This window comes from Podarcis cretensis (genome assembly GCF_951804945.1).
Source record: "Podarcis cretensis genome assembly, chromosome: 6".
NCBI lineage: Eukaryota > Metazoa > Chordata > Lepidosauria > Squamata > Lacertidae > Podarcis > Podarcis cretensis.
The window spans coordinates 83,776,016-83,803,200 of NC_137175.1; the positions used below are offsets into that span (position 1 = coordinate 83,776,016).

Consider the following 27,185-nt stretch of genomic DNA (forward strand, 5'->3'; position numbering starts at 1 on the left):
GGGTAGCTTGATGCCATGGTAAAGTATCCAAATTATATTCTCACGTCTCTCAAAGTGGGAGGCAGATCTCCCCAAGGAAGTACAGGAACTTACTAAGGGAATTGCGAAGGTGACTTTTGACACACACCCCAACTCAATATTTGGGCATGTTTTCCCCTTTCCCCTTTCCTTAACGCCACACATGAGCTAATATTGTACCCCATTTATGTGCTTACGTGCTATTGTCACAACCCACGTGTGGATCCCCTGCTATTCTAGACACTAGACTAATTGTCACAAGTTTCTTAGGTTCCATTTTGAATCTTTGCCAGATGCAGGTAGCCCCAAAAGGTTGTGCTGTGGACATTGCCAGGAGAACAGCACTCTTCAGTTGCTGTACCACAGAAAGGAGCTCTATTTTTCTAGGATCTATGGACAATTATACAATCTTGCACAATGGAGACTTTATATGACTTAGGGGTTGCACATACTAACTGCTGGTAGTTGTTGTTCAAAATGTCTGGAGGGCACCAGATTGGAAAAGGCAGGAGTAGAATGAGTAATAGCCACAGCCTTCACTTGAACATGACCTCCCAGAAGTCTAGTCCTTGTCACCGAGCTGGATAGATGACACAGATTCAGTATCTCCATGGTTCCTTGCCTGATTTTCCAGCTTTTCTTGTTCCTATTTTAATTCTTGTTTTGTATTGTTTTTAATGTTTGTGTTTTGTATGATATTTTATGATAAGGCAATATATTAATAAAAAAGCCCATGCCTGTTTGTTTGGGTTGTGTTTTGACATCCACTGTGTGATGACAGGGGGCTAGCTAGACCTGTTTTAAAATACAGTGGTACCTCGGGTTACATATGCTTCAGGTTGCAGACGCTTCAGGTTACAGACCCCGCTAACCCAGAAATAGTACCTCGGGTTAAGAACTTTGCTTCAGGATGAGAACAGAAATTGCGCAGCAGCGGCGTGGTAGCAGCAGGAGGCCCCATTAGCTAAAGTGGTGCTTCAGGTTAAGAACAGTTTCAGGTTAAGAACAGACCTCCAGAACGAATTAAGTTCATAACCCGAGGTACCACTGTACTTCTTACTGTTTTTTCACTGGCATATCTCCCTTAGAAACCTTAACACACATACTTGTTATGGCACCCTGGATATAGAACTTCCTCCTGTTGCAGAAACTGTTGTCACCCTCATTACTTGTTTTCCATTGTCAATATGTCACCCTTTCTTCAAGACTTATGGAGATGACTGACTTAATTAATTTGCTTCTTCTGCTTGTGAACTGTTATGATGTTGGTTTCATGGTTGTTATGTGATGTTGCTGTGTTGCATTTTAATGAATTGTTTGTGGATCGCCCCAGAAGCCTTATGGTTGAAGGGTGGGTTAGAAATAAAAAAGTTGTATCTAGATTTGACTCATATGAATTAATAAACCTATGTGAGTAAGGTCTGTTGACCTTAGTGGGCCTACTCTGAGTAGGACTAACATTGGATACAATCCAGAATAAAAATAATATCAATATCAGTAGGCTTTACTGCCCTCCCCTTCTATTGTTCTACACACATAATCACATGGCGCACAGTATTAGCAAGCACCATGTTGCAAGCCACCAATCTTTAATTTGCTTGGGGGTGCAGGTAGGGCATGGACACTTGCTTTGTTGATGCACAAATTATTCAGACAAAAATGATCATCTGCACAATTCTAATAGACGTTACATAATTAGGTTTTGAAAAGTGCTTGAAAAGCTGGCAGTCTGGAATGCCATGTTTGACAGCACTCAGTCAGTCCAATAAATTAGCTTGGTGCTGTAGTAAAAACATTTCCCCCTTCTAATTGTCTCTGCCATATACTCCTCTGGGGATCTGGATGCCAAGCTGTGTTCTCTGAGGCTCACACATCAACACCAGTTTTACATAAAATACTCTGAAAATGGAACTTTCTGTAACCAGCCATTTGGCCGGATGAACCAGAACCAGCATGAAAGCAAAGTTGGATATTCATTAAGAAAATTTGCACCTAGCAGGAACTGAGAAACACAGTACTCATAATGCAGAGTACCATTGTTGCGGAACAAACTCAAAACCCATGTTACACACAGCTAATAAGAGTATACATGCAAAGATATGGACATTTATGAACACAAAAGTTTAAACTTAGCAGTGCAACGGATATCATACTTTGCTAGTTGCTAATGCATCTTTCTGTTCCTAGAATATCATTGCTGGTTGTTTAAAAAAAACAACTGATCCTGATTGCTAGGCACAGCTTTAATTTATATATGCAGTTCTGCATGTAATGAAAGGATTTCAGATATTTGCCTGAATATATGCCCAATTACTTCAATACATAGCTCAGTCCTTTGCCATTCCATCTGTTGCTGTGATAATTCCTCATTCATCTTTGGTATTCCAATTTCTGTTTCTTCTGCAAAGAAAAAGAGAAAATGACCTCACACCCTACACCTTACAAACCAAAAGCCCTATATTGTAAAGTTTGAAAACAACAAGGTAGATTGATTGAACTGTTTGTTTTTGCCTTTGAAACATTACATGATGTTAAAGAGAATGGAGTCAAGTTATTTCAGAAAAGTGCAGCGTTGCAAGTTAAACTCAGTTTTTTGGTTTCAAAACGTGAATTTGTTCAATTTTCTCTCTAATATTGGAAAAAGAACAACGAGATCTTTTTTGCAAGTGAGCAAGTTTTGAAAAATCAACCTTGTTTAATGGCGGTGAGTTTAAACTGCTCTGGCTACTCATAGCCCCTCTTGAAAGAAATAATTGCCTGCCAAATGATGTCTCTGTTGATTGCAAGTGATTCATAAATGTCCCCTGAGAAATTATTATGTTGCAGCTCTGGTATAAAAGAAAAAAACTCTTGAATGTATTTTCTGTTTAGACTAAACCAGAATTGGAAGTATATGTGCAAATTGTATGCTAAATATCCTCTTTACATTTAATAGAGTGACAATAGTTTATTCTTACTGACTTTTTGTTTTTTAAAAATATTTTTTATGCCTTTCAACTGTTTACGAATTTCTGAGAAGGCCTCTTTGTAGAACAGGAATAAAAAATGTATTATTTTCACTGAATATATTTACACTTGGCACTGTTGGCAGCATGTGAGCAATGCCTTAACATCATATCTCTACAGATATTTCAGTGGTACATACCGTTTTTATCATAATATCTTAGCAGAGGTTGAATATTTTGTTTTTTAATGACTGAATCTAACTCCTCAGAAGAAAAAAGTTGAATAATTATCCGCCAAAATGAAAAAGAAGGGCTGCACCCGACCAAAAAAGTTAGAAAGGTGGTGGTGATGATGATGATAGGAAAGAATCCTATATTTCACCCCCCCAAAAAAAAAACCCATAAAAGGGTTTAAGCTAACTAATGAAAGATATTATAAAAGTATAGTTATTTTTGCTAGTGATGACTATCTGAAGATCATCTGACATTTTTTCTAATGTTCAGCTTTGTAAATATCCCTGAAGAAGAATGTCAGGTTGAAATTTAAATACATTTAAGGGTTTGGCACCCTTGGGATTCCCCCCTCCATCTTCAAATAAGCATTTTAAATATAAGAATAGTATAAACAGAAAATATTTTTCAGAATTTGGGACACTTTCTTGGTTTCATAATATCTGAATTTATCCCTTTTCTATGTTATATGAATTCTGTCATTCTGTACATGTACTGGATTAAAAAACACATTCCTAATGTAATTTATTTATTTTTGGCTAATTCTTTCTTTTTCTACCATTGCTTGTGTTTTATTTAGCTATCAACTAATTCTGAATGTGAAAAATGTGTTAGTTGTCAGATTTGCCCAATAAGGCTATAATTGGACAGGGATAATAAAGACCTCGTGGCATAAACACCTTACTTTAACAAGTAGCTATAAATGAACTTACCGAGGTCCTTTCCTTAGTACAAAATTCTAGATCCCATTAATATGGTCTTAGTCTAGTAACATTTTCCCCATTCACAATTATGAGGCTAGCTAAGAGCTTCTGTGATGCTTGTTCTCTCATAGATCCTGAGTTTAATTTGTAGACGGAGGCTGTAATCCTTTACCTACTCACCGGGGAGTAAGCCCCATTGATCTCAATGAGACTTCAGGGTAGAGTGTGGGATTGTGCTAAGGATGTACCTCCATCAGTGCTACAATTAAAAATGCAACTTCCACATCCCCCATCATGAGAAGCAGAGCAGGCCAGCTGTTCACAGTAATTGGCAGTTGGTGAATGAGAGTAAGGAAGAGGCAGACCTTACACACCTAGGTTTCCTGTGGTTTCTGGATCCTCAATTTGGACCAACCCTCACTTTAGTCAATCCTCACCTGCTAATCTCTTCCATTGTCTTGATAAGAACAGACTAGTTGATTTCTGCCCATATTGGTAATCCCATAATGTTTTCCCTTAGAATAAGAATTGCTTTCCCAACATACAGTGGTGGTCCACTTCTCCTTGACCTTCATGGTGATCGTGACTGGTGTCAGAAATAGAGACGATGTATATCTGTAACCCAAGAAAACCTTTAATTAAAACATATTTTTTTTAAAGCCAGGTTTTCAGCTGGAGGCCTCATATCCTCATACACTGTGTTTATTGTCCATGCTTGTGGACTAGTGAAGCTTTTGACACCTCCTGCGGATCACATTAAAATATGCATGCAGAAGTTACATTTCTCATAAACTATTGTGCGGGGAAAACTTGGGTTGTTTTGCAACCTGCTTGTAAATATTTAACAGAATGAACCCAGTTCTGTAACAATCAGCAACCGGAAGCCCAAGGCTATATTCAACCCTGTGAGGAGTACTGGCTCCCCCCCCCCCCACCAGCTGCCAATCTATGAACAAGGGAGATACAAGAAGAAAATCCTGGCTAGGAATGCAGGATTTGTTATTTCCACTTTATGAAAATGAGGCCACACCCCTCCATCTCCTTATGATTGTTAAACTACTCTGGGAATTGAAGCTTTATGAGTAGAATAGGGGTCTCCTATCAATACTTGGCACCAGTAACAAACAGTTATTTGGGGGAAGACATGTTTAAAGTGGTATGATACTGCTTTAAATGTATAGTGCAGGTGGGGATCTGGTGTCTGCTGTCTAGGGCAGTAGCGGCTACAGAAGCAACTGTATGTATAGTTCCTTTCTTCTATTTTTCTTCCTGTTCTCCTGCTTTTTTCTCCTCCTTCAGCTCCAAGGTTTGAAAAGAGCCTTGTCACATACTCTTTAACACTGATGATGCTCTACATATACGCTGTTGTGTTTTTTGTAAACTCCTGGAATTAGCAAAACTGTGATTTCATTAGAAAACAAACACTTTTCTGAAAAGGGTATTTCATGCCTGTGGTCTATTGAATCAAACTATCTGGTGCTCCTGATTACTTTACTAATCATGCCATTCTGCCACAAGAACAAAAGCTAACTAGCCTACATAAACAGCAGTTTATAATACTGTTATCACTTTCAGGACCAATAACTCTGTGTTTTGTTTTGTTTTCCTTTCCTTGATCAGCAATCGTATTTCATTACTCCTGATCTAACTGGATTACCAACAGTACCTGAAAGTGTAAGTTTTGTAAGATTTATATGGGGGTAAGATGAGATATTTAGCACATACCCACTGAATTATAAGGCTGGATAGAACCTGAAAACAAACTGGTTCAGCTCTCTCCTCAATGGCTTTATTCTCCTTTAATTCATTTACACATCCCAACACCCGCCACTTTCTCCCTTCACAGACTGTTTCAATTCCATAGTGCTGGGGATTTGCATATACTAGTGTATATCTATTTATGTAATTTAAAACAATCATTTGCCCACAGTGGATGCAAGGATCGCTCTCATTCTGTGTGTGTGTGTTTGCAGGCATGAATGTTTAAGAAGTGGTTATGTTTAATAAGCTAAACTAAAAAACTGGTGAGGGAGGGCAGCCTTGCTTAAAAAATGAAATCTGAATATTTTGAAGCACAGTTTTTAATATTGCAAATGATAACAAGGTGACAAATTTCAGTTAAAGATGCTTATTGTGCAGACATATTTCTTTAACAAGATTAAAAAAAATCCTCCTTCAGCAGGGAAATTGGTAGTTATAAGTTTATGCTCCACTCAATTACCACTATTAATGTGTTAACAGTACTTATTCTTTATTAAACAGAGAAATCTTACTGAATATTTTGTTGCTGTGGATGTGAACAACATGCTGCAACTTTATGCCAGCATGTTGCACGAGAGACGCATCATTATTACCTCCAGCAAACTAAGCACCGTAAGTACTTCACACTTCTTTCAAGCAGAATACATTGAGCGTCTCAAAAAGACCCTTGCAGATTTAAATATGTTCAGTAGGTACTTATGAGACAATATCTACATACTTTTAAAAATATATGGTTGTAATCTGACTCTTGAAGCACAAAAGTCTGATTTATATAAAGCCTTCTCAGATACATTAAGTCAGGTTAATTATTTTTTGTTATCCAGAGATGAGAGTTCTCTAACTCGCTAGAGTTCATTTCTGTGCCTTCCACCCTATAAAGAATTCTTAAGGGCTATTATAAGATCTTTATTATTCACTTGTGGCTTATTCCATTGGAGCTACTTGAAAGAAATCAAGGGGGCATGATAATAGCTAGTATCCTAAACCTGGTAATAGGTAAATTCATCTTGGTTGCAGAGTAGTGTTTGGGGAGCGTATGCTGTAATAGCTCTGATTTTGGAGCAGCTCTTCAGGCTGATAATAACTTACTATTCCAAATAGCCTTTTTTATTACAGGTTTTATGCTTCTGCCTATGCTGAAATGGCTTTCTTATGTCATTGCAGATGGCACAGAGATAAAGAGAGCCATGTTTTAACTCTACAGCCATGCCTAAATCTTTTGATAGCCCCTTTTTGTTCTATCCTTTCCCATGGGGTGTAATATACAGGTCTACACCCATCTCAATTAAGTTGCAAGCAACATTGCTTTCAAGCCAATGGGCATCATTGTGTATGCAGAGTGTTGTCTGTTAAGTATAGAAATATATTACTTAGGATTCCTTCAAATTTATTGCATGACATACTTTCTAGTCTGGTAATAGGTGTGTTCAAATGATTCACTGAATGCAAAACCACTTACAGTATGTTCAGTATAATCAGAAATAGTACAAAAATAGTTTTGCACTGTTAGCTAATCTGGATGTACCCAAGGCAAGCCTGTACACAAGCTAATTTTAATTTCCTTTAATTTAAAGGAATTTATGAGGTTAAACTCAGTTGAGCTGCTTAACTCTGCAGGATTACTATCTGAGTCTTTGTAAATAGCAAGAGCAGGGCTTTAAAAGCATGAACAAATAAAATCTTGCACTGAGTGATCAAAATACAGTCAACAACTTTATTGGTCTTAGCTCTCATTCAAATGTGCTGAAAGCTTTGAAATTTGAGATACTCTGAAGTTTTGTTATGCAGGGATGAGAGTGTCCTGAGTACAGTGGTGCCTCGCAAGACGAAAAGAATCCGTTCCGCGATTCTCTTCGTCTAGTGGTTTTTTCGTCTTGCGAAGCAAGCCCATTGACAGCTTAGCGGTTTAGTGGCTTTTAGCGGCTTATCGGATAAGCGGATAAGCGGCTTAGTGGCTTAGAAAAAGGCGGAAGAAAGAAAAAAAAAAGTCGAAAAAACTCGCAAGACATTTTCGTCTTGCAAAGCAAGCCCATAGGGAAATTCGTTTTGCGAAGCGCCTCCAAAACGGAAAACCCTTTCGTCTAGCGGGTTTTCCGTCTTGCGAGGCATTCGTCTTGCGAGGCATCACTTTATATAGCATTCTTCGTTTCAAGAGATAAAAATAAGTCCAACATCCATTTGTTGACTATAGTTGTCATTCACTTGTTAAGCTTGTACGCCAGTTGTTAATCCATGGACTTTCTGTGGATTTCTGTTGGTTCTGATTCTGCGGGAAAGAGTGTGTTTTCCAGGGGAAAGCGGTGGTCAAACAAAAAATACTCGGACCTGTGTCTAGGGACAACCAGAAGTGCCCCTCTTGAACTTGTGAATATGCTTTACATGGTGAAGGGTGTCTATATCAGTCAGTCTTGCAGTTCAGATTTGGCTTCAGTTTCTTGAAGTGCAATTTGAGCAATAGCTCCTTTTTCAGCAGGAACAACTTAATGCAGGGCAACTGTCATGTAGACGCTGCCCACTGTACTGAAACGGATTGCATCAGTCAGCAGTGTGACCAGTGCAGAGTGAGTGTAGGGTCAGTGCACAATATTAATAATAATAATAATAATAATAATAATAACAACAACAACAACAACAACAATAACAATAATAATATTAATATTAATATACCACACTGTACCCGGGGGTCTCAGGGTGGTTCACAGAATAAAATCAAGATATAAAACCACAACATATATAATCAAAATAAAAACAACCCAATAATACCCCCCCCCAAAGAGCCACATTTTAAAAGGGTATAAAGGTAAAGGTAAAGGTACCCCTGCCCATACGGGCCAGTCTTGACAGACTCTGGGGTTGTGCGCCCATCTCACTTAAGAGGCCAGGGGCCAGCGCTGTCCGGAGACACTTCCGGGTCACGTGGCCAGCGTGACAATCGCTGCTCTGGCCAGAGCCAGAGCCAGAGCCAGAGCCGCACACGGAAACGCCGTTTACCTTCCCGCTGGTAAGCGGTCCCTATTTATCTACTTGCACCCGGAGGTGCTTTCGAACTGCTAGGTTGGCAGGCGCTGGGACCGAGCAGCGGGAACGCACCCCGCCGCAGGGATTCGAACCGCCGACCTTTCGATCGGCAAGCCCTAGGCGCTGAGGCTTTAACCCACAGCGCCACCTGCGTCCCATTAAAAGGGTATAGGATGTCAATTATGGCAATCAGATTTCCATTAGAGTAGAACCAACCTCTTGGTGGTATCTGATGCTGTACAAACACAGTTCTGGTTTTGCAATTGGACTTTGCCTCTGCCTAATATGCTTCCGAAGGCCTCCCGATCCCTGGGAACAGATTTTGACAGTGTGTGTGTGTGGGACTTCAGATGAGAGGAGGGGAGGTTTCATTGTGTGAGTGAAAATCTGCAGCTTGATTGGATGCAACCCTCTGAATATGCATCATGTTGGGCATTCCCAAAGGTCCAGGGTTTGTTTTGTGGCTCTTTCCTTTAAGGCTGAGGTATCTTACGTGGTTTCCTCCATATGTTGTTGGACTATAACCCCCATCATCCTTGAATATTGGCTGTCCTGACTGGAGCTAATGGGAAGTAAAGTCTGACAACAACTTTGTTAGCTACATTTAAGGAATTTCAGGTAGTAGGCCTCTGTATTCAAATTGCACTTCTACTTGTGGTTGAAATTATTGACCATTGCAGAAATATTGTAGTGGCAATTTTTCCAATGGAATTTTTAGCACCAGTCACTGTTCCTGTTTTCCAAAGGGTGTGTGTTGTAAACGGCATTTCTGTGCTCTCTGGCTTCCGTCACAGTGTGTCCCATTGCGCCAGTAGTGGTTTAGTCATGCTGGCCACATGACCCAGAAAGCTATCTGTGGACAAACGCCAGCTCCCTCGACCTGAAAGTGGAGATCGTGCACACCATAGTTGAATTTGACTGGACTTAACCACCCAGGAGTCCTTTACCTTTACCATAGTACATCAGGGGCAGGCAATCTAAGGCCCATGGGCCACGAGCCACCCCCAAACTGAGCTGCCTGCTCAGCGAATCCCTGCACGCTGTGCTAAACCGGTGCAGTGCAGTGTGTGGACTCGCTTCCGCGGTGTCGGAAATCGCGTCTGTGCATGCTCAGGCGCCCAGGGAGGGATCTCCGCTGGAGTGTACTGGCATAGGTGAGGTAAACCTTGCTGACCCCTGTAGTACATGGACTGCATGCATGACGTTCCAGGTTTATCTCCGTTTCAGAGAAATAAAAAAAAATATATTAGTCTCCTGATATCTTGGAGATCCTTTCAGTAAGAGTAGGAAACACTGAGCCGGATGGAACTGTTGTCTGCATCAGTGTAGGGTAATATCAAATGTTCATGTATCCCATCTAGGACCCATTAAGAGTTACCACTTAAAGTAGTAACTGGATTATATCCTAATTTTGCACTCTTCTACACAGACTGTAGACTGAAAGTGTGTGTAGCATGCTGATTATCTATTTTGCATTTCTGCACTTCTACCAGGTGTCTGTCAGAATTTTTTAAAAATTAGTTAAGTTTAGAGTCTTATGAGGAGTATCTTGGCTAGGTTTGGAGGAAGAAATATTGGCTTATTAAGATGGGATATGACTGAATCTTTGGCCCACACATAGCCCCTTTATGACATGAGGAATGAAACCAGGAAGTTTGTAATTAACTGTGCTTTGGTTTCTTTTGAAGGTGGTAACCATATTATCTTCTGGTCCACTTTTTATATTTCTGTATTAAACATTATGTTTCATGTTTGTATTAACAGCTAAGACACCTCAATTAGTCTTTTGTATTGCATATTCTCTGATTCTAATGGGTTGTAGCCAACGTGAGTCATACTCTGTGTAGATCCATGTAATGAATGGACATGACTAACTTATATCCATTAATTTCAGTGGATCTATCCTGAGTAGACTTTAGTTGGATACCACCCTTTGTTTTTATGGTTACCACTTGCATAAAATAAAGCAAATTTTGACTATATATCCCCAGTGAAAATGTAACTCCTGCATTAGAGTTTTGCTTTCTGAATAAGCGCCTTTTCCTTTGAAAATAGTGTTATCAAATCCATTCTATTGTTAGGGGAGTTGTCCTTTTATCTTTGAGGTTAACTTAATACCAAGTGTTTATGACAGTTCATGCAGACTGAGTTGTGATGTCACCTCCAAGTTATCAGCTCTGTTTCGGTTCACTATCTAAGGGCAGTTGCACCAATAACAAAAGACATAATTCAAGCTCTCTCTCAAGCTCTCCTTACTCTTCTTGTTTTGTGGAGGATAGAAAATTCTCTGAATCTATAAATCACTATTTTTTAAAGATTTAGCACCTTTGCCATTTCAGTCTACCCTGTGGTTTTAAAGGACTAATCCTGATATGTATAGAAATGAAAAAGGGGGTTCTGTTTTTGGAGGGCGCAGCATATAGTGATCAACCTATTTTAATGAGGAAAGAAGTACGTGTAACAAAATAACGACCAGTTCTTTATTTACATATATGCATTTTTGCATAAATACACAATTGCCTTTTGCATAGGTAAAACGTTTACTTTGTATCTGTTTTTCTGACTTGCAATTCTCTTTTATTTCCATCTTCCTGTAAATGAAAATATGCATACAAACAAGCATCCTGCATGCACTCAGCACTTTAAAAAGGTATGAGAATATAAGAGCTTGAATGCAGCTTTTTGTATTGCAGTTGCTGTGTGAATTAAGCTAGCGTGGAAACCTTTTTCAGGAAGCCAGTGCTAGAACATTGATTTTATGCCTGCTGTAGGCAGGCAAGCCCTGGATGTTTGGGCCCCAAGTGAACCTGCAGTGGTAGTCTACCAGAACATCGTGCTGTAGTCTTGTGTATTCAAAGCAAAGGAATAAATCATGATTTTACAACGGTGCATCAGTTGACTTATTGCTGTTTTGTGACCGCTGGGTAGGAAGGATTGCTGTTTAATGCCATGTCATCGGTTCTCAAGTCAGTCAGGCATGAAGGCTTGTCATATGCCTCTATAATTGTACCTCTCCAGACTTTCTCTAACTAGTCAGCTGGGGCTGTGCATTTTGTCTCCAACACCCGGCTGGCCCGTGCCTGACAGGAGCTTTCTCATCATTCTGTCAGTAATATGTTAAGTAGTGTGTGCCTGTTTTGTGGCCTCTGCTATAGAAGCAGGTGGAAATACTTTAATGCAGATGTTGAAATGTTGTCTCTCGTCCCTCCTTTTTTAAATAATAATAACAATATTTGCTTCAACTAACGCTGGACTGATAATTTTGTAAGAGCTGTTCTTGCATTCCACCTGCATAATCCAGGAGAGTTTTTCATTTCTGCAAAATAGGAATCGGGAGGTGAGCTAAAAACAATTTCAAAATTGTTTTGGAGGAACCCCAGTTATTGAAATGTTCACTGTCTTTGCCTTCCATGAAGAACAAACACCCCCTTTATCCCCAGTGGATCCGTGATGATTGCGCCTTTGGTTAGGCTAAATCATGGTGTATCATAACTCTTAACTAGCCCATATGTGTAAATAATATATATTTCTTCCAATTCCCTTCCAAAACTTGGGGTTTTATTTATAGCTGCCAAGGGACTTTAAAACACTTGAAGGCAGCAGAACAACTGACCAGATGCTTGGGCACGCAAAGCGCTCTCGGTTTGCCATAATTGCATTGTACTTCATCATGCTCGTCTTCCAGCTGATTCTAAGGATCCCCTAATGTGGTACTTTGTCCTAGTGATTCATAGAGTATCCTCATGCTGATTATTACCACCCTTGTATTGAATGATTCTTTGTGAGGAGTCATTGAAACTCACTTGCATCTGGGTTTTTTTCAGCAAAATGCTGACTTTAAATGCTTTAAAAACTCCACTGAGTGCTGAAAAACAGGGATAAGTGACTTTGGTTCCCCACAATTCCCAGTGCCGGACTACCAAATGGGTAGGCACCTATTTGGGCCCCATGGTTTTTAGGGCCCCCGCTACAACTCATCAAAATACAATTTATTTGATGTTGAAGGAAAATTACAATCAAGCTTTTTTAGTTCAATGTGAGGGCGGCCCCCAAGAATTCGACTGCCTAGGGACCTCCACGGGGTTTAATCCGGCACTGCCAACTCCTAGGGGCTGAGGTCTCTTCGCTCTCCCTAAAATATTTGAGGGGATTGCCCCCCCCCTCAGTTTATGGGCATTACCATTCAAATGACATGTGTGTGCCACATCTTGTAATCGATCGTGTGGGGCAGGACTTACCTGCCCCCCCCATGTTTTATTCAAGTTGGCACCCATGGTGAGCCATCTTTCCTTTCTAAACAGTACTCTGACCTGAAGATCCCCCAGACTTTGTGCCCAGTCCAGTTTGTGTGATGCCGGTAGAGGAGAGGCCTGGGTAGAAGACTAAATGTAGGGGCAGTCAGTATATGGGAAGGGGCAGAATAGGATTGTGCCTGTCCGTTCCGTTCTGACCACGCATTGCTTGGCTCTTCTATGCAGGGTTGACTGATGTGTAGCGTTCGAGATTAGGGCCATTGGGTATGTGAATATGTCTTGCACATTCATTAACCCCATATTTGTAAATAGCTTCTTCATAGAGTGGAGATTTTTTTTTTTTGTTAGTGTAGCCTGAGTTGTTAAAAATAAATACTACTAGGTCACGCGCAATAAAAATGGAATACATGCTGAGATCAAAATATAAGGGCCCGCAGGCCGCATGCAGTTCATCATCCACAAATTGCCCATTTCACTGATGGATAAAGGACCAGGATTTGATTTACACTTACTTCCTCAGTATAAACAATTCTGATTTTAACTGTAAACACATTTTAAATACCCCATTCTCAGTCACCAATACACTGCTATTACCAAGATGATACAATGGATTTCAAATGGACTGTGTACTGTGCAGCTGCATGAAGTGTCTCTCGCCCTGCCAGGGACATGCGCCAATGATGAGTGGACATTCTACATGGACAGGTTGCACATTAAAAAAGGTAAAGGTACCCCTGCCCGTACGGGCCAGTCTTGACAGACTCTGGGGTTGTGCGCCCATCTCACTTAAGAGGCCAGGGGCCAGCGCTGTCCGGAGACACTTCCGGGTCAGGTGGCCAGCGTGACATCGCTGCTCTGGCCAGAGCCAGAGCCAGAGCCAGAGCCGCACACGGAAACGCCGTTTACCTTCCCGCTGGTAAGCGGTCCCTATTTATCTACTTGCACCCGGAGGTGCTTTCGAACTGCTAGGTTGGCAGGCGCTGGGACTGAGCAGCGGGAGCGCACCCCGCCGCAGGGATTCGAACCGCCGACCTTTCGATCGGCAAGCCCTAGGCGCTGAGGCTTTAACCCACAGCGCCACCTGCGTCCCAGGTTGCACATTATACAACCATAAAAAAATGTAAATACAAAAAAAAAACCCCTACACAGAAAGGATTACAATATTTAGCATCATTGTTTTGAACTGTTGAGACTTCCTTTATATGTGCCTCAGTGTCATAGGATTGTGGTGTTCTGAATTTCATGGAGTGTCATCCAAATGTTTGCTTGTGTCATTCTGAACATGGGGTCCTGTGAAAAAGTGCTTGCTGGTCCACAGCCTGGCTTAACTACGATTTCATCATTTTCAAGGAAATCTATTCTAAAGGCCCTAAAGTGTATTTTGAGCCTTACCTGCTGAGGTAATTTAAAATATTTATGCACTTATTTAAATATGTTGTTGTTTGCTTTATAGATGGTTGCCACCTTATTTTGCAGCATTTTTTGTTTTAAAAAAAGTGAACATAAATTAAATATTTAGACTTTGAACAGATGGTTTCCTTCTGTTGCTTTCAAAAGGAACACTACCATTTTCTTTTAGAACGTGTTGCATTGTACTCTGCAGCAGTTTATTGTTTATAGTTGCCAAGGTTTTTATTTTCCTCACCTGAAAAGTAGATGGAGTAGCTTGCTGATAACTAAATAAAAGCAGATAAAAGAACTCTTGCTTCTCATAATATATATTACTGTCCTATACACAGGACAAGGCTCATGTAGGCATTTTACTCTGAAACAGACCCAAAGAGGCTACGAGTAAAGGAACTCCCAGTCCTTTTTCCCTGTACTGGTACCTTCATAAAAGTGCAGTGGGTACAAAAAAAGACTCCGTCAGTACTCCGTACCTGTGAATACTGTCACAAGAAAGCCCTAGTAATCCCTATTTCACCTATCCCTGGAAATGCATCATTGTGGATAAGTTAACCTTTGATCCAGCTTGTTCACAACTACAGTGGTACTTCGGGTTAAGTACTTAATTTGTTCTGGAGGTCTGTTCTTAACCTGAAGTACCACTTTAGCTAATGGGGCCTCCTGCTGCTGCCATGCCACCGGAGCACAATTTCTGTTCTCATCCTGAAGCAAAGTTCTTAACCTGAAGCACTATTTCTGGGTTAGCAGAGTCTGTAACCTGAAGCGTATGTAACCCGAAGTACCACTATACAGTGATCTTTCTATCAGCATTCGTACGAATTGGATGGCTTGAAAAATTGCAAGAGCCATTGTAGGAATCCCTTCCAAGTCAACATAGAGCTAGATTGCACACTACATCCTCATGTAAGAGCCAGGAAGTACACATGTCCATCATTGTTTTATTTGCATGCCACCTTTTGATAACTAAAACCATGCTTGAGACAGTTTACAACACAATCTACACAATTGCAAACATAGCAAAAGTCATAAACAATAAATGACACATATCACAAAGTACCCAACCAAACTGAACAATTGCTTCACAAATAAAGATATTAAAAACAAAGATACAGAAAATTAACATCAGTAACAACACCTAAACAATACTGCAACCCAAGAGTCAGCAGCTTTTGTAGCTGGAGTCAATCAGGATGCTACCCTCTGTGGCCAGGTGGGAAAAGGCCGTCAAGGCAGGGAACAGGTCTCCTAGGACTCGTAGCCAAGATGGATACACAGTTGAAGACTGTTTAGTGTAAGCATCTTGAGTAAGAGATTACTGATGAGCAAACTCGTTTGTGCCGTTTTGCATATTCCTGCACCAATATAAAGAAAGCCCACTACTCCCCCCCCCTTTTTTGGTGTTTTTAATAACTTGTTTCTTACGTCAGTATTCTTTGTTAATGGGAATGGAAGCCTTCAAAAAAACTTCCAAGCTTGACTTATTGCCTGGCTGTGGACCAGGCTGCAAGGAGTATTATTGTTCATATTCCATTTCAAATCACAAATTCTTGGAAAAGTTCCTTGTACTTTAATGACTCTGCTGGATCACATCAGCTTTTGAACTGAACCTGCATACAACATTTTTGCAGTCAGTCAGCCAACCAGCCATTTAGCTGCATTGCATCATTTATTTATTTGATTTTATTTATTATGGTTTCTTCCTGCTGTGTGTTTTCCCTTTCTTGAAATCTACTGTTTAATAAGATGAATTCCATCATAGTTACCCCTGTGTCCAACTGGTAGGGGATAAGATGTGGGTGTGCCTTGCCAAAAGGTCATTCATCTTGAGTCTCAAAATTATTATGAGGAGCAGTCTTCAGAGGCCTGCATATATTATGAAATATTTCAGATCTAGAACCTGCTATTCTGACTGCTGGAGATCTAAAAATGTGCATCAGATCCACCCTCCCACTTCAGAAGTAGTGTGTAACACAGAGAGAGAGAGAGAGACTTAAAGAGCATTCTGTGAAGATCGTGTGGAAGAGGAATAATGGGGAGGAAGAAGGCAGGTTCTGAACTTTCCGTTACTGTACTCCTGTCTTAAGACAAGAATCCAGTGCAAAAATCCAATACGATTCTGCAATTTGCATGACTTGGCTTCACATTATAAGGTCACATGAGAGTATGATCTAAACAGCTTTACTGAATCACAAACTCCCCAGAGTAGTTCCACTCAGTCATGTGTGGGATATGCATCTTACTTTTCCAACACCACATAATTCAAATCTTGCTCTTGGTTCCATAAGTTATTTGCAGTACACTTGTTATTTATTTTTCCACTGTAGTACAGAAGCTAAAAATGTTATTTGTGCAAATTTTAACTGTCCTATTTCTCCTCATCACGTTGAAATGATCATTCCATTTGTTTCAATTTGGCATGAAATTCTGTATGTCAGAGTTTAAGATTTAGTGTCAGAGACACAAGAAAGCCACAGCACTGGAAGATCTGGACAGATATCCAACTTATTCCCTCAGTAAAAGATCAGAAAAGATCATTCTTCTTCTTCTTTGGCGATTACTCATAGCCAAGTAAGATTGTCTTCCATGAACACGGTCTTAACAGTTAATCCATAAGTGACTGTGGAGGCCAATTCTGGATCCACACATCCTTCCACAGTGGGGACATAGGTTTCTGGGCAGGAGTTGATCATGGTGAGCGTTTGCCAAATGTGCCTTCCTCTTAGCACGTTTCTCCCTTTTATCCTGAGTTCGAGTGTCTTCAAAGTCCATGATACCTTTGGTAAAGGCTGTTCTCCGATTGGAGCGCTCGCAGGCCAGTGTTTCCCAATTGTTGGTGATTATACTACTTTTTTTTTTTTTAAGATTTGCTTTGAGAGAGTCTTTAAACCTCTTTTGTTGACCACCAGCATTATGCTTTCCATTTTTAAGTTCGGAGTAGAATAGTTGCTTTGGAAGATGATAATCAGGCATCTGCACAACATGACCAGTCCAAAGAAGTTGATGTTGAAGAATCTGCCCTGCCCCATAGGTCACTTCAGTTACTAACTGAACTACAAGCAAAGAAGTTCATGTATTCAGTTTGCTTCTAACTGAGATGCTGTTCCAAATATCATCTTCCTAGGGTCCCGGGAGCAATTTTTTAAGTGTTCCTCTCTCCTGCAAAAGAGTTTAATTTAGGTCATTGCAGGAACACCTTTGTACAGAAATAAAATTCAGATATGTAAATATTCAGTGTTGTCAAAGAAGTGGGAGAAGAATAACATATCAATTAAGGGGAGGGTATAGTTGGAGAATAGATAGCTTAAGCAAGAAACAAGATTTTTTAAAATTAAATTTGCTTTTCTTTATCTAGAACTATTCATGTTCGCTTTACAATGAACAGGTACAACATTCCCCAATTCAAGGGACATGCAATCTAACATATACAGCAGGGATAGTCAGCTCAATAAAGACAAATTGTAGTGAAGAACATAATATGAACAAGATGGTTAGGATGGGAATATAAGGGGATAAAATTGTTCAAGCATTTGGGAGCAAAATGGGGTGGTGAGAATGTCACAGTAGCAATTATTTCAGAAATTGGATACTAAAAGTCATCAAAACAGTAGGCCATATTCAACTCTGCAATTTTGCTGGCTCAATGGATTTCAGTGCTCACAGCAGAATTTCGTCTCCTTTCCCCTCTAGCATCCTGCACACCCTCAAAATCGGTTGCCCCCGGAAGTGATTTTCAGCACACATTGGGGCGGGGGGGGGGGGAAGGGAAGTCCTGTTGTGCCAGTGGAATCCCCGCAAAACAGAATTAAGAAAGTCAATAAAGAGTATTTGGAGATTTAACTGTGTGGCATATTAGCAGTTTAGTCAAATACAAAGGTTATACTGTAAATGTTACACATTTTTGAGATTGTTAAATATATTCAGGAAGGATAACCTTGTTGAGTCATGATATTAGCATGGAACCTATTTACTAGCTAAGGAATTAAGCCATTCCTCTGGTCACTTCATTAATTAGAAAGAGTTGTTTTTAAGCATTCTCATAAGCTTCATAATCCAGCCGGCGGTGTTTTGACAGTTTCCAGAATTAGGCAGAGACAATTACTTTGCTTTAAAAGCAACTTTGTCAAAGTTTCCTGAATTAAGCAAAGGTGTGAACATCTTGTTTTAGGTAGAATAATAGGTGTTTTGCAAATCAAGCAGATGGATTTGCATGAAAAAGAAAGACGTACGGTTGATTTTGAGCACTACAGTAAGTAGTCTATCAAATACAAGAACAATATTTAAGTGCTTGCAGATTACTTTATCATCAGGATATTTCTTTAAGGGCATGTGGATACCACACAAAACTATGGTAAAGCAGGATGTGAAAGCACAACCCCATTCCAAGGCATCGTTCTCCCTCCTACCCCCACGGGGTGACAGGAATTTGAAAGCTTCTGCTTTTAGTCAAAATTTGTCATATTGTCTGGACTAACCAACAGTAGTTAACATGACTAAGGTTCTGCTTATAGTTGGCATGGCTTGCCATGTCATCTGAACTGTGATCTGTGATTATTGCTAGATTAAACTGAACCAATGTCAAGCTGTGGTTTCTGAAGCCAACTTGCTTAAAATATGTATAGTTAATGTTAACCACGGTTCGCAGTTCAGATGACATGCGAAACTTGAGAAATCCTCTTAATGACACAGCAGGAAAAGCGGGGGGCAGAACAGACAAGCCCGGGAGGAGCCTAGGCCTTTTCACATCTAGCAGAATTATAGTTTACCATTTCTGGACATGATCTCAGAGTTGCTTAGATGCCAGATGATTTTCTTGAATTTAGTTTTTGAAATCCTGGACTTCATGTGTCGACATTATAAATCTTTCCCATATTCTGTATTGGGGTGGGAAACCTTTTCTAGCTTGTGGGCTGAACCCTTCTCTCCCCACCCCTGGAGAGCTTGCCCACCTTTCAATATCCTAGCGACATCAGCTGATGTCGTGCTTTAAAATTCCCACTGGAGGCACTTCAAAGTGCAGTGCGGGGTTGTTCAAAAGCCCTTATGCAAACAGTTATGCATTGCTGTTTAAATCTCCAGTTTTTAGAGGTTTAAAGATCAGTACCCAGCTGCTTGCAAAAGTGCTTTCAAATAGCCTTGTGCTTTTCCGTGGACCTCTGGCTAATGAGTGTGGTTAAATCATGCTCAGTTTGACTGCATACGCCAGTTCCCAGCAGAATGAACCCCCACCCATCAAATGGCATCACCTCCATCTGAGTGACATCAGTTGATTGGCAGATGGGCGTGGTTTTTAAAAAACGGCCTCCAGGGCCAAATTCGAGCACTCTGGCAGACTAAGACTGGGCAAGGGAGTCCTCACACCTGTTCTATATGATTGTACAAAATTGCTGAGAGTACTTGAGCATAATAATTTAGATTGTTTGGAACTGCTGAGGACTATAGAGAGATGTTCTTGAATGATACACTGTTTTAAGATTGCTCACTTGAATTGTATGAATTTGAAGAGAACTTGAAGACTAAGTAGTCTTGGATAAAACCATTGGATAAAACCCAAATAGCAATGTGATTTGCAAAAGCTTGCTTCATATGAACAAACACAATAGCAGTATCACCATTGAAGCTGGAAGCAATAGTGTTTGGTAGTCACATTAAGAATTAAAACTTTAGGCTACCTTTTTAATCCATGAATTTGCTAGAGCCGTCTAGATAAATGCTTGGTGACTGTACAACTAATGAATACGTAAACATGTTGCAGTAAATGTTAACTGGTATTAGAATCAGTATTTCTTAAGTATTTTGAAATCAGGACCATTTCACCTAAACATTCTTGTACGTACTCCCAACCTAAAGTATTGTTATATTACTTGGATCTCAAATCGGTGTTTCTCAGACTTTGTGAAATTCTATTCCTTCTCATCTGCACCTCCAAACTAAAATCTCATGGGAAGATCAGGTATCTGCACAGGTCCCACATTCACCAACCCATCATGTTTGCTCCCTACATATCATCTTTCTATGCGCTGCTTCATCTCTGCCAGAAATGAGAATTCTCTTCCTCCTCAGGTGTCCCTTTAGGGTTGCAGCTCGGTGAAACTGCTTTGGTGGTAACCCACTGTGAGTGCAACATCAAACCACACATATCTCTAGCATTAGACTGCAGTATAATGTCTTGTCAGGTAACGGTGGAATCAGACGAAAACATTCCCAGTCAAAACCTGACAGCGTTGCAGAATGCACTGAACAATGACATCAAATGCTTTAGACAACTATAATAATACCAGCAGCGGCAGCCCTTGTGCTTTGCGATAAGATTGGTTCCCAAAGGTCTGTTTTTCTCAGTACCATCCCCCCCCTCCCGCCCCATTTGATATCTAGCAGGCAGTCATTTCCAGGCATGCTTGTTCTTAGGGTTGCCCCCCCCCACCAACATTGTAGATCTCAGTTCCAGAAAGTTTCAAAACAATTGCTTTTGCCAAGGAAATGGTCTATTTTCAACTCTGTTAAACTCATTCAGTGTGTGTGTTCCTGGTTCTTTAAAGAGAATAAGGTGGTTGTTATTTTTTTGTCCACACACACAAACTTAAATATTTTATATTAGGAATGAAGATGATGTGCAGGATGTATTACACTGAGCGCTGAAATCTTTTCAAAAATCTGATGATACCTTTGAGAGTGTATTTGTTTTGCAGGATCGATCTCAAAATCTCACATGTCTAAAGCAGCTGTAGAAATATAAAAAATAATAATCGGAGCAATGTGAAGTTTTTATCAGTTCTTGAATCTTGAACATTAATCATTCTTTAAACAAAATAGTAGCTGGAATCAGATTTCTAAAAACATGCATCTGACACAGTAGGTTCTTGTGATAGGTCACAATAGTCACAAAAAATAGTTAGCCTTTAGGGTGACTCTTAAGTCATGTACACACCATACATTCAAACCACATTGCTTCTGCCCTAGTTCTTCTAGGAACTATACATTTATATTTTGCATATGTCAGAGTATGTGCATATATATTGTATTATATGTAGCATAGTACAAATCACTTATTTTTGCCACCAGTACATAGAACCTATACCTGTATGGACCAGGGAGCTGAACATGGATGCTTGGATAGTCTAAACCTGAGTTTCAAGTCATAAAAAAATGTAGCATCATACAATCTGCTAAAGGCTTGAAGAAACTTCAGAATAATCTGTTGAAGGAAGGGTGTTCTTTATAAATGCCTGTAAGCCACTACAGCGCACAGCCTGGCTTCATGATTCTCCTGATGGCTCCATTCCTCTCTTTGCCATGCTGCAGCAAATCCACAGCTTTGGTAGAGATGAGTTTTACCATCTCTCCTGCTAAATGCACACTGACCTTTGGGAATCTGGACTCTCTCCAATGCTGCCAACCTCCTATAGAATGGAGCATGTTTCCTACTCTTACGGCGGATACCCAAGAACAATAAATTGCTTAATTCTCTGTGACTAGGCAATTTCCCCCCATTTTTTAAAATTAATTTTCCAAAATTTTAAACTAACAAACAAACATACATCATAGGTGTACTTAATCCAATCTTAATAACATTGTTAAAGAGACTTCTTCAATTTCCCTTGACTGAATTTCATTATATATCATTGTAACAGATTTCCAAAACAAAATCTCATAAAATTTACTTAGTCGTCTTAACATCTTTGTTTCTTTTCATCTTTGCTTTAAACATAATATTCTATAAGTGACTAGGCAATTCTGACAATATTTGTCAGTAGCATTGGCTCCCAGTCTGTTTCTGGGCCCAATTCAAAGTTCTGACTACCCAAACTTAAGATCTTCTTTGAGAGTCCGTGCTCCAAGTACCCCTGCAGAATAAAGTGAGATCAGCAGCCACCAGAAAGAGGGCCTTTTCAGTAGACCCGTAGCCATCTTATGTAACAGAATTCCCACGGTGGCTTGCCTGACACCATCTTTGTTGCCTCCACTCTACCCAGTGCCAGCTGAACACCTTCCTATTAAATACCTAAAATAACCTAGGCTTCTGTTTTTAATTTGGGAGCAGCAGCAAATTGTATTTTTGTTTATGTGGGTTTCTTCTTCTTTTTATTGAATTTATATACCTCCCTATACCCGGGGGTCTCAGGGTGGTGCACAAAATAAAATCAAGATATAAAACCACAAAATACATGATAAAAATAGAAAGAACGACCCTATAGCCCCCCCCCACAAAAAAAACACATTTTAAAAGGGCATAGGATGTCCCCCTTTCTTCTCCCTTAAATGTTTTTATGTTTTACTTTGTCTTTCACTTGTTTTTTATTTAACTTATTTTAGTGCGTCCAAAGAACTTTCGGGTGGCATAAAAATGTCTTAAATAAATGTCATAAAAAAGCAAACCTTCTAGTGGTGCAGCAGTAAAACTGCTAGGACATTTGCAAAGCTAAGCAGGGTGTGATACGGTTTCAAATTGGATGGGGGGGTGGCGTGTTTAGATTCCTGCCTTGCAGGGGGTTGGACTAGATGACCCTCAGGGTCCCCTCCAACTCTACAATTCTAGGATTCTATTAAAGTGTTTAAGCTTCTGTAAGACTTAGTTGTTTTTCCTGTAACAGACTAACACAGCTAATCCTCTGGAAAATGGAAAATGAAAAAAAATTAATATAGATAATGTTTTTAAAAAATTAGGTCAGCACGACTCCTTTTAAATATAATCTAGCAATAAACAATCCACCTAATGGATAATGTTTCGAACTGTGCATTCCAAAAATTGATAAAGTAAGTTTCATAGTAAGTTTTAATATTACTTATCTGTTCTTTTTCGATATCTTATTAACTGTGTAACCTTTATCCATAAACAAAACACCTCAAATAATAAAAAGAAATAATAAAGCATCCCAACTAGTCGACTATACTTGGTTTTGCCACATTTCTCCACCTTCTGGTCACTTCAGTTCTTGCTGCTGCTGCATTGTCATTAACTACATGGTCTATGTAGTTAAGAGAAACTTATGTAGTTTTAGTGTTGTTCTGAATGATAATTTGCTTCTAATAATGGCCAGGACATCATTCCAATAATCCTTAATGCTATCACAATTCCATCAGATATTCTTATCATTTGCATTTGGTGCAGAACCCTATCAACATTTCCTGAAATGTTCTTATTACATTGGCTTAATCATATTCACCCCCATTCCCATGTTTTCTACTGCCTCCTTTTGGCAACCATTCCTTTGGACTCCTCCATTTTCACATTAACCCTTTTTTTATTGCTCCTTTTCTCAACTAGGAGTGCGGGTGGCACTGTGCGTTAAACCACAGAGCCTAGGACTTGTCGATCAGTCAGGGGTCCCTTTACCTCCCCCCCCCCAACTACCACTTGCACACAGACCACCCCATTTCCATGTCTTCTCCTCTCTTCCGTTCTGCAGCCCTCTTCTTCGGAGGATCTGTTAACTAGATCTTTAAGATGAATCAAATCTTAAGAGCAAACCTGACAGCTTGGTCAGTTATAGAGGATTATGTAATGGATGTTGTACATACATAGGTGTTTGCTTGTTAATAAAACACCTGCTTTAATTTACTATATTGAATCTGAAACTTCATGCAGAAGAAAATACACACGATACCAAGAGTGAAATAATATTTGGGGGCATGTTTATTTCTCACACATGATGCAGCTGAAGAATGGGAGAGGTTTGAATAAAGGAGGTATGGAGTAACACTGAGAGGAAAAAAGTGGCAGTGTTAAACAACAGAGGTTTGAGTAGAGTGAGTGGGGGAAACATTCAGAGCGAAAAAGTGGTGGTTTAAAGTACCGTATTTTTTGCTCTATAAGACTTACTTTTTCACTTCTAAAAAGTAAGGGGAAATGTGTGTGTGTCTTATGGAGCGAATGCGGGCTGCGCAGCTATCCCAGAAGCCAGAACAGCAAGAGGGATCGCTGCTTTCGCTGTGCAGCGATCCCTCTTGTTGTTCTGGCTTCTGAGATTCAAAATATTTTTTTTCTTGTTTTCCTCCTCCAAAAACTATGGTCTTATAGAGCGAAAAATACGGTAAGTTTTGAGTACAGTGTTAAGGGAATCGAGAAAGGCTTGGTTGTGTTAGCTTTTTGTGTTGGCTTCGCTGTTGTACACTTCTCCACTATTTCTACTTTTAAAAAACTTTTTTTGAAGACAACAACCCTTTAGTCTCCCTCTCTTCCCAGTCTATTCAGTCCTTTTCTCTTTCTCTTTTTTGTTTTTATTTAGATTAGTTTCTTTTATTTATTGTATTATGAAAAAGCTGTAATAAAGTCTTCCAGTAAAAAAAACCCTCTCCCATTGTTTTTAAACACCAAATTTTCCTATCTCAATGTCCTTCCCTTTCTGCTCCCATGTTGTGGCTATTGCTGTTCTGCAACCTGTGTTCTCTTATGCTCCTCTACCCCATCCTGAATCCATGCAAATCCAGGCTCACAATGCAGTGCTACAGATTCTTCAATGGGAGCTGCATGGTGATGGACTGGTGCAAATATAGTATTGCGAGAAAAATTGAGTTGGAGAATGTTGTTAGTAGAAGGAAAGAAAAGTTGTGAAGTTACAGAGTTGAGAAGTCAAGGAGCTGGAGCTGAATAGCTGCAAGAAATTTAAAAAAGGCTGAAACACTTTTAAGCAAGCCGGAATACTGAAAAGAGTTAGAGAGTAGTTGAGTACTGAAGCAGAAAATGGCCAGGAAGGGAAATAGAAGCTGAACTCAGAGATACATATTGATAAGTATTAGCTTCCTTATGGAAACAGTTCAGAAATATTGGGTGTGAAGACTTATGCCACATGCTTGGTTCTTTGGATTATAGTTAGTGAAAGTTTTAATATTTAAATTCCCAATTTGTTTCTTTGTAAAGATTACCTGAAAAAAAGCTTTTCTTAATGATGATAGAGCATCATGAGGATTTCAGAAATTATTTAGGAAGGTAATTGGAAATGCAGCCAGTGGAATAAACATTAGGGAGGAAGGCAAGCTATTCATTTGCTGAAACATTAAATTATCTCTAGCAAGAAAACAGTAATTAAAATGGCACTTATCTTAAGTAACAAAGGGGGAAGAAACACAACTCTGTAACATTGCAGCTGTTTGGCTTAGAAGTAGGAAGCAAAATTTAATCAGAAATGGGCAGCTTAACAGTGGAATTATGACATCTTTGGCTGCCTGTAGTATAGCTGTCAAGCTTGGGCAGTTCGGTGGTCAATAGTGACATTCTATGTGTCAGTGAACAGAGTCTGTAACCCGCAGTTCACACATTACTGAAGCTCCAACTGTCGAACATTCAAGTCCCTTGGTATTACTGTATCTTCCAGCCTCCCCTGGCTGGCTCATGTTTCATTCTTTGGCAATTTGCCCTAATGATATCCCTCAGGAGCTTTCAGACCCCTCTTCTTTTCCATATTTAATCCTGTTAGATTAATCCGAGCGAAGAGCAAGCAGGGCTGCACAAAACAGTTGTCTCTTGTTTTTGTGTGTGTGGCTTATTATTATTATTATTTAAAGCATTTTCTTTCCACACTGGTTTTTCCCCCCTTTTAAAATGATAGAAATTTATAACTCAAATGGTAGAATGATTCTGAAATGCAAGCATCCTTCTCTGAAATACCCTAGGTTTGCTCAGTCTGTTCATAGAGGATCTCTATGCAAAAGCTCCTTAGAGCATGAGGTATGAACAGCTGTCAGAAGCATTTGAGCTCCCCTGACCACTTCTAGGCAGTGCAGTCCAGGTGGCTGGTGCCTCACCCCTTTTCCAGGACCCATAGGAGAGCCTAGCCTTGATTTCCACCAACCATTTTCCTTTGTGGGCCTAGATGGCTCTGCTTCTTTCCCTTTTATTTGACTGGACTGCTTTGTCCCACTCATCTCCCTCAACCACCCTTCAATATTCTATTCTTTACTTTGGGGGAGCTTAATTAAAGCCCCCTTCTCACGTTAGCAATGTAGGAGATGCCACAGCATGGCTCTTCCTTGCTGCTATTGGCATGATGGCAGAATCCCTGGACCACAAGGAAGGAATCCACAAAGTTGCTCCTCTCTCCAGTGGAACCATGTTTTAAAACCTGTGCAGTTGCACGGCGATATTGTCAGAATGGGTCCTGTGACATGCATCTTCTAAGAGGGCCCCTCTTGGACAGAGAGCGCTCAACCCCTACATAAATTTAAGATTTTTATTGCAGTCCCGCAATGGTTTCTAGGCTGTCCTCGGTCAGTCCCACAATGGTTTCTAAGCTGTCCTCGGTCAGAAGTATACAATGAGTTAAGCAGTTTTCTGTTATAGCAGCAGGAAATGTATAGTAGATTGGCAGAGTCTAAAAATAACAAAGCAATGCAACGGGTTATATTCAGCTTGCTGTATCTGCCCTTGCCATATCTGCTGAAAAGGAATATATCTCATTCATATGAAATCACTCTAGCTCTCTTTAACAACGGAAGGGGCTTGTCCAAAGAAGCATATTCGTGTTAATCCCTCTCGTATTTCAAATGGTGCTAACAATATGAGAAGGCCCCAAACTGGATACTATGCAGAAGAAGGATTGTTTGTACCCTTTGTGAATTGTACAGCAGACTGGGCTCTTGAGACAATTGTTAGCAGAGATTAACACCTCATTACAGAGAAGCATGATCCCGGCTTTCATCAAACAAGATGCTGTTTGGGCGTTTATTCAGAAAGTTGTTCCGTAAATGGTGCCAGCTTTGTTCTGTCTTCTTGCCATTTTAGTGCCACCACCCCCACCCCGTCTCATGTTGCTGTAGCGAAGCATATTAGGATTGCCTCACCCTTGGCACACTATGCTTTTATTCAGATCTTCTGTGCTGCTCTTCCATTTTCCATTATATTGAGTCAGACCACT

The 27,185-nt window shown here is 40.0% G+C and overlaps 1 protein-coding gene across 2 annotated transcripts in view; it reads left to right on the forward strand.

Moving 5' to 3' along the window:
- DENND1B (DENN domain containing 1B) overlaps nt 1-27,185 on the forward strand; it is a 181,493-nt gene that overhangs the window by 86,646 nt on the left and 67,662 nt on the right. For both annotated transcript variants that reach the window (XM_079981343.1, XM_079981342.1), the window contains exons 8-9: nt 5,519-5,572; nt 6,161-6,271. In XM_079981343.1, coding sequence (XP_079837469.1) covers nt 5,519-5,572; nt 6,161-6,271 — 165 coding nt within the window. The remainder of the gene's footprint in view (nt 1-5,518; nt 5,573-6,160; nt 6,272-27,185) is intronic.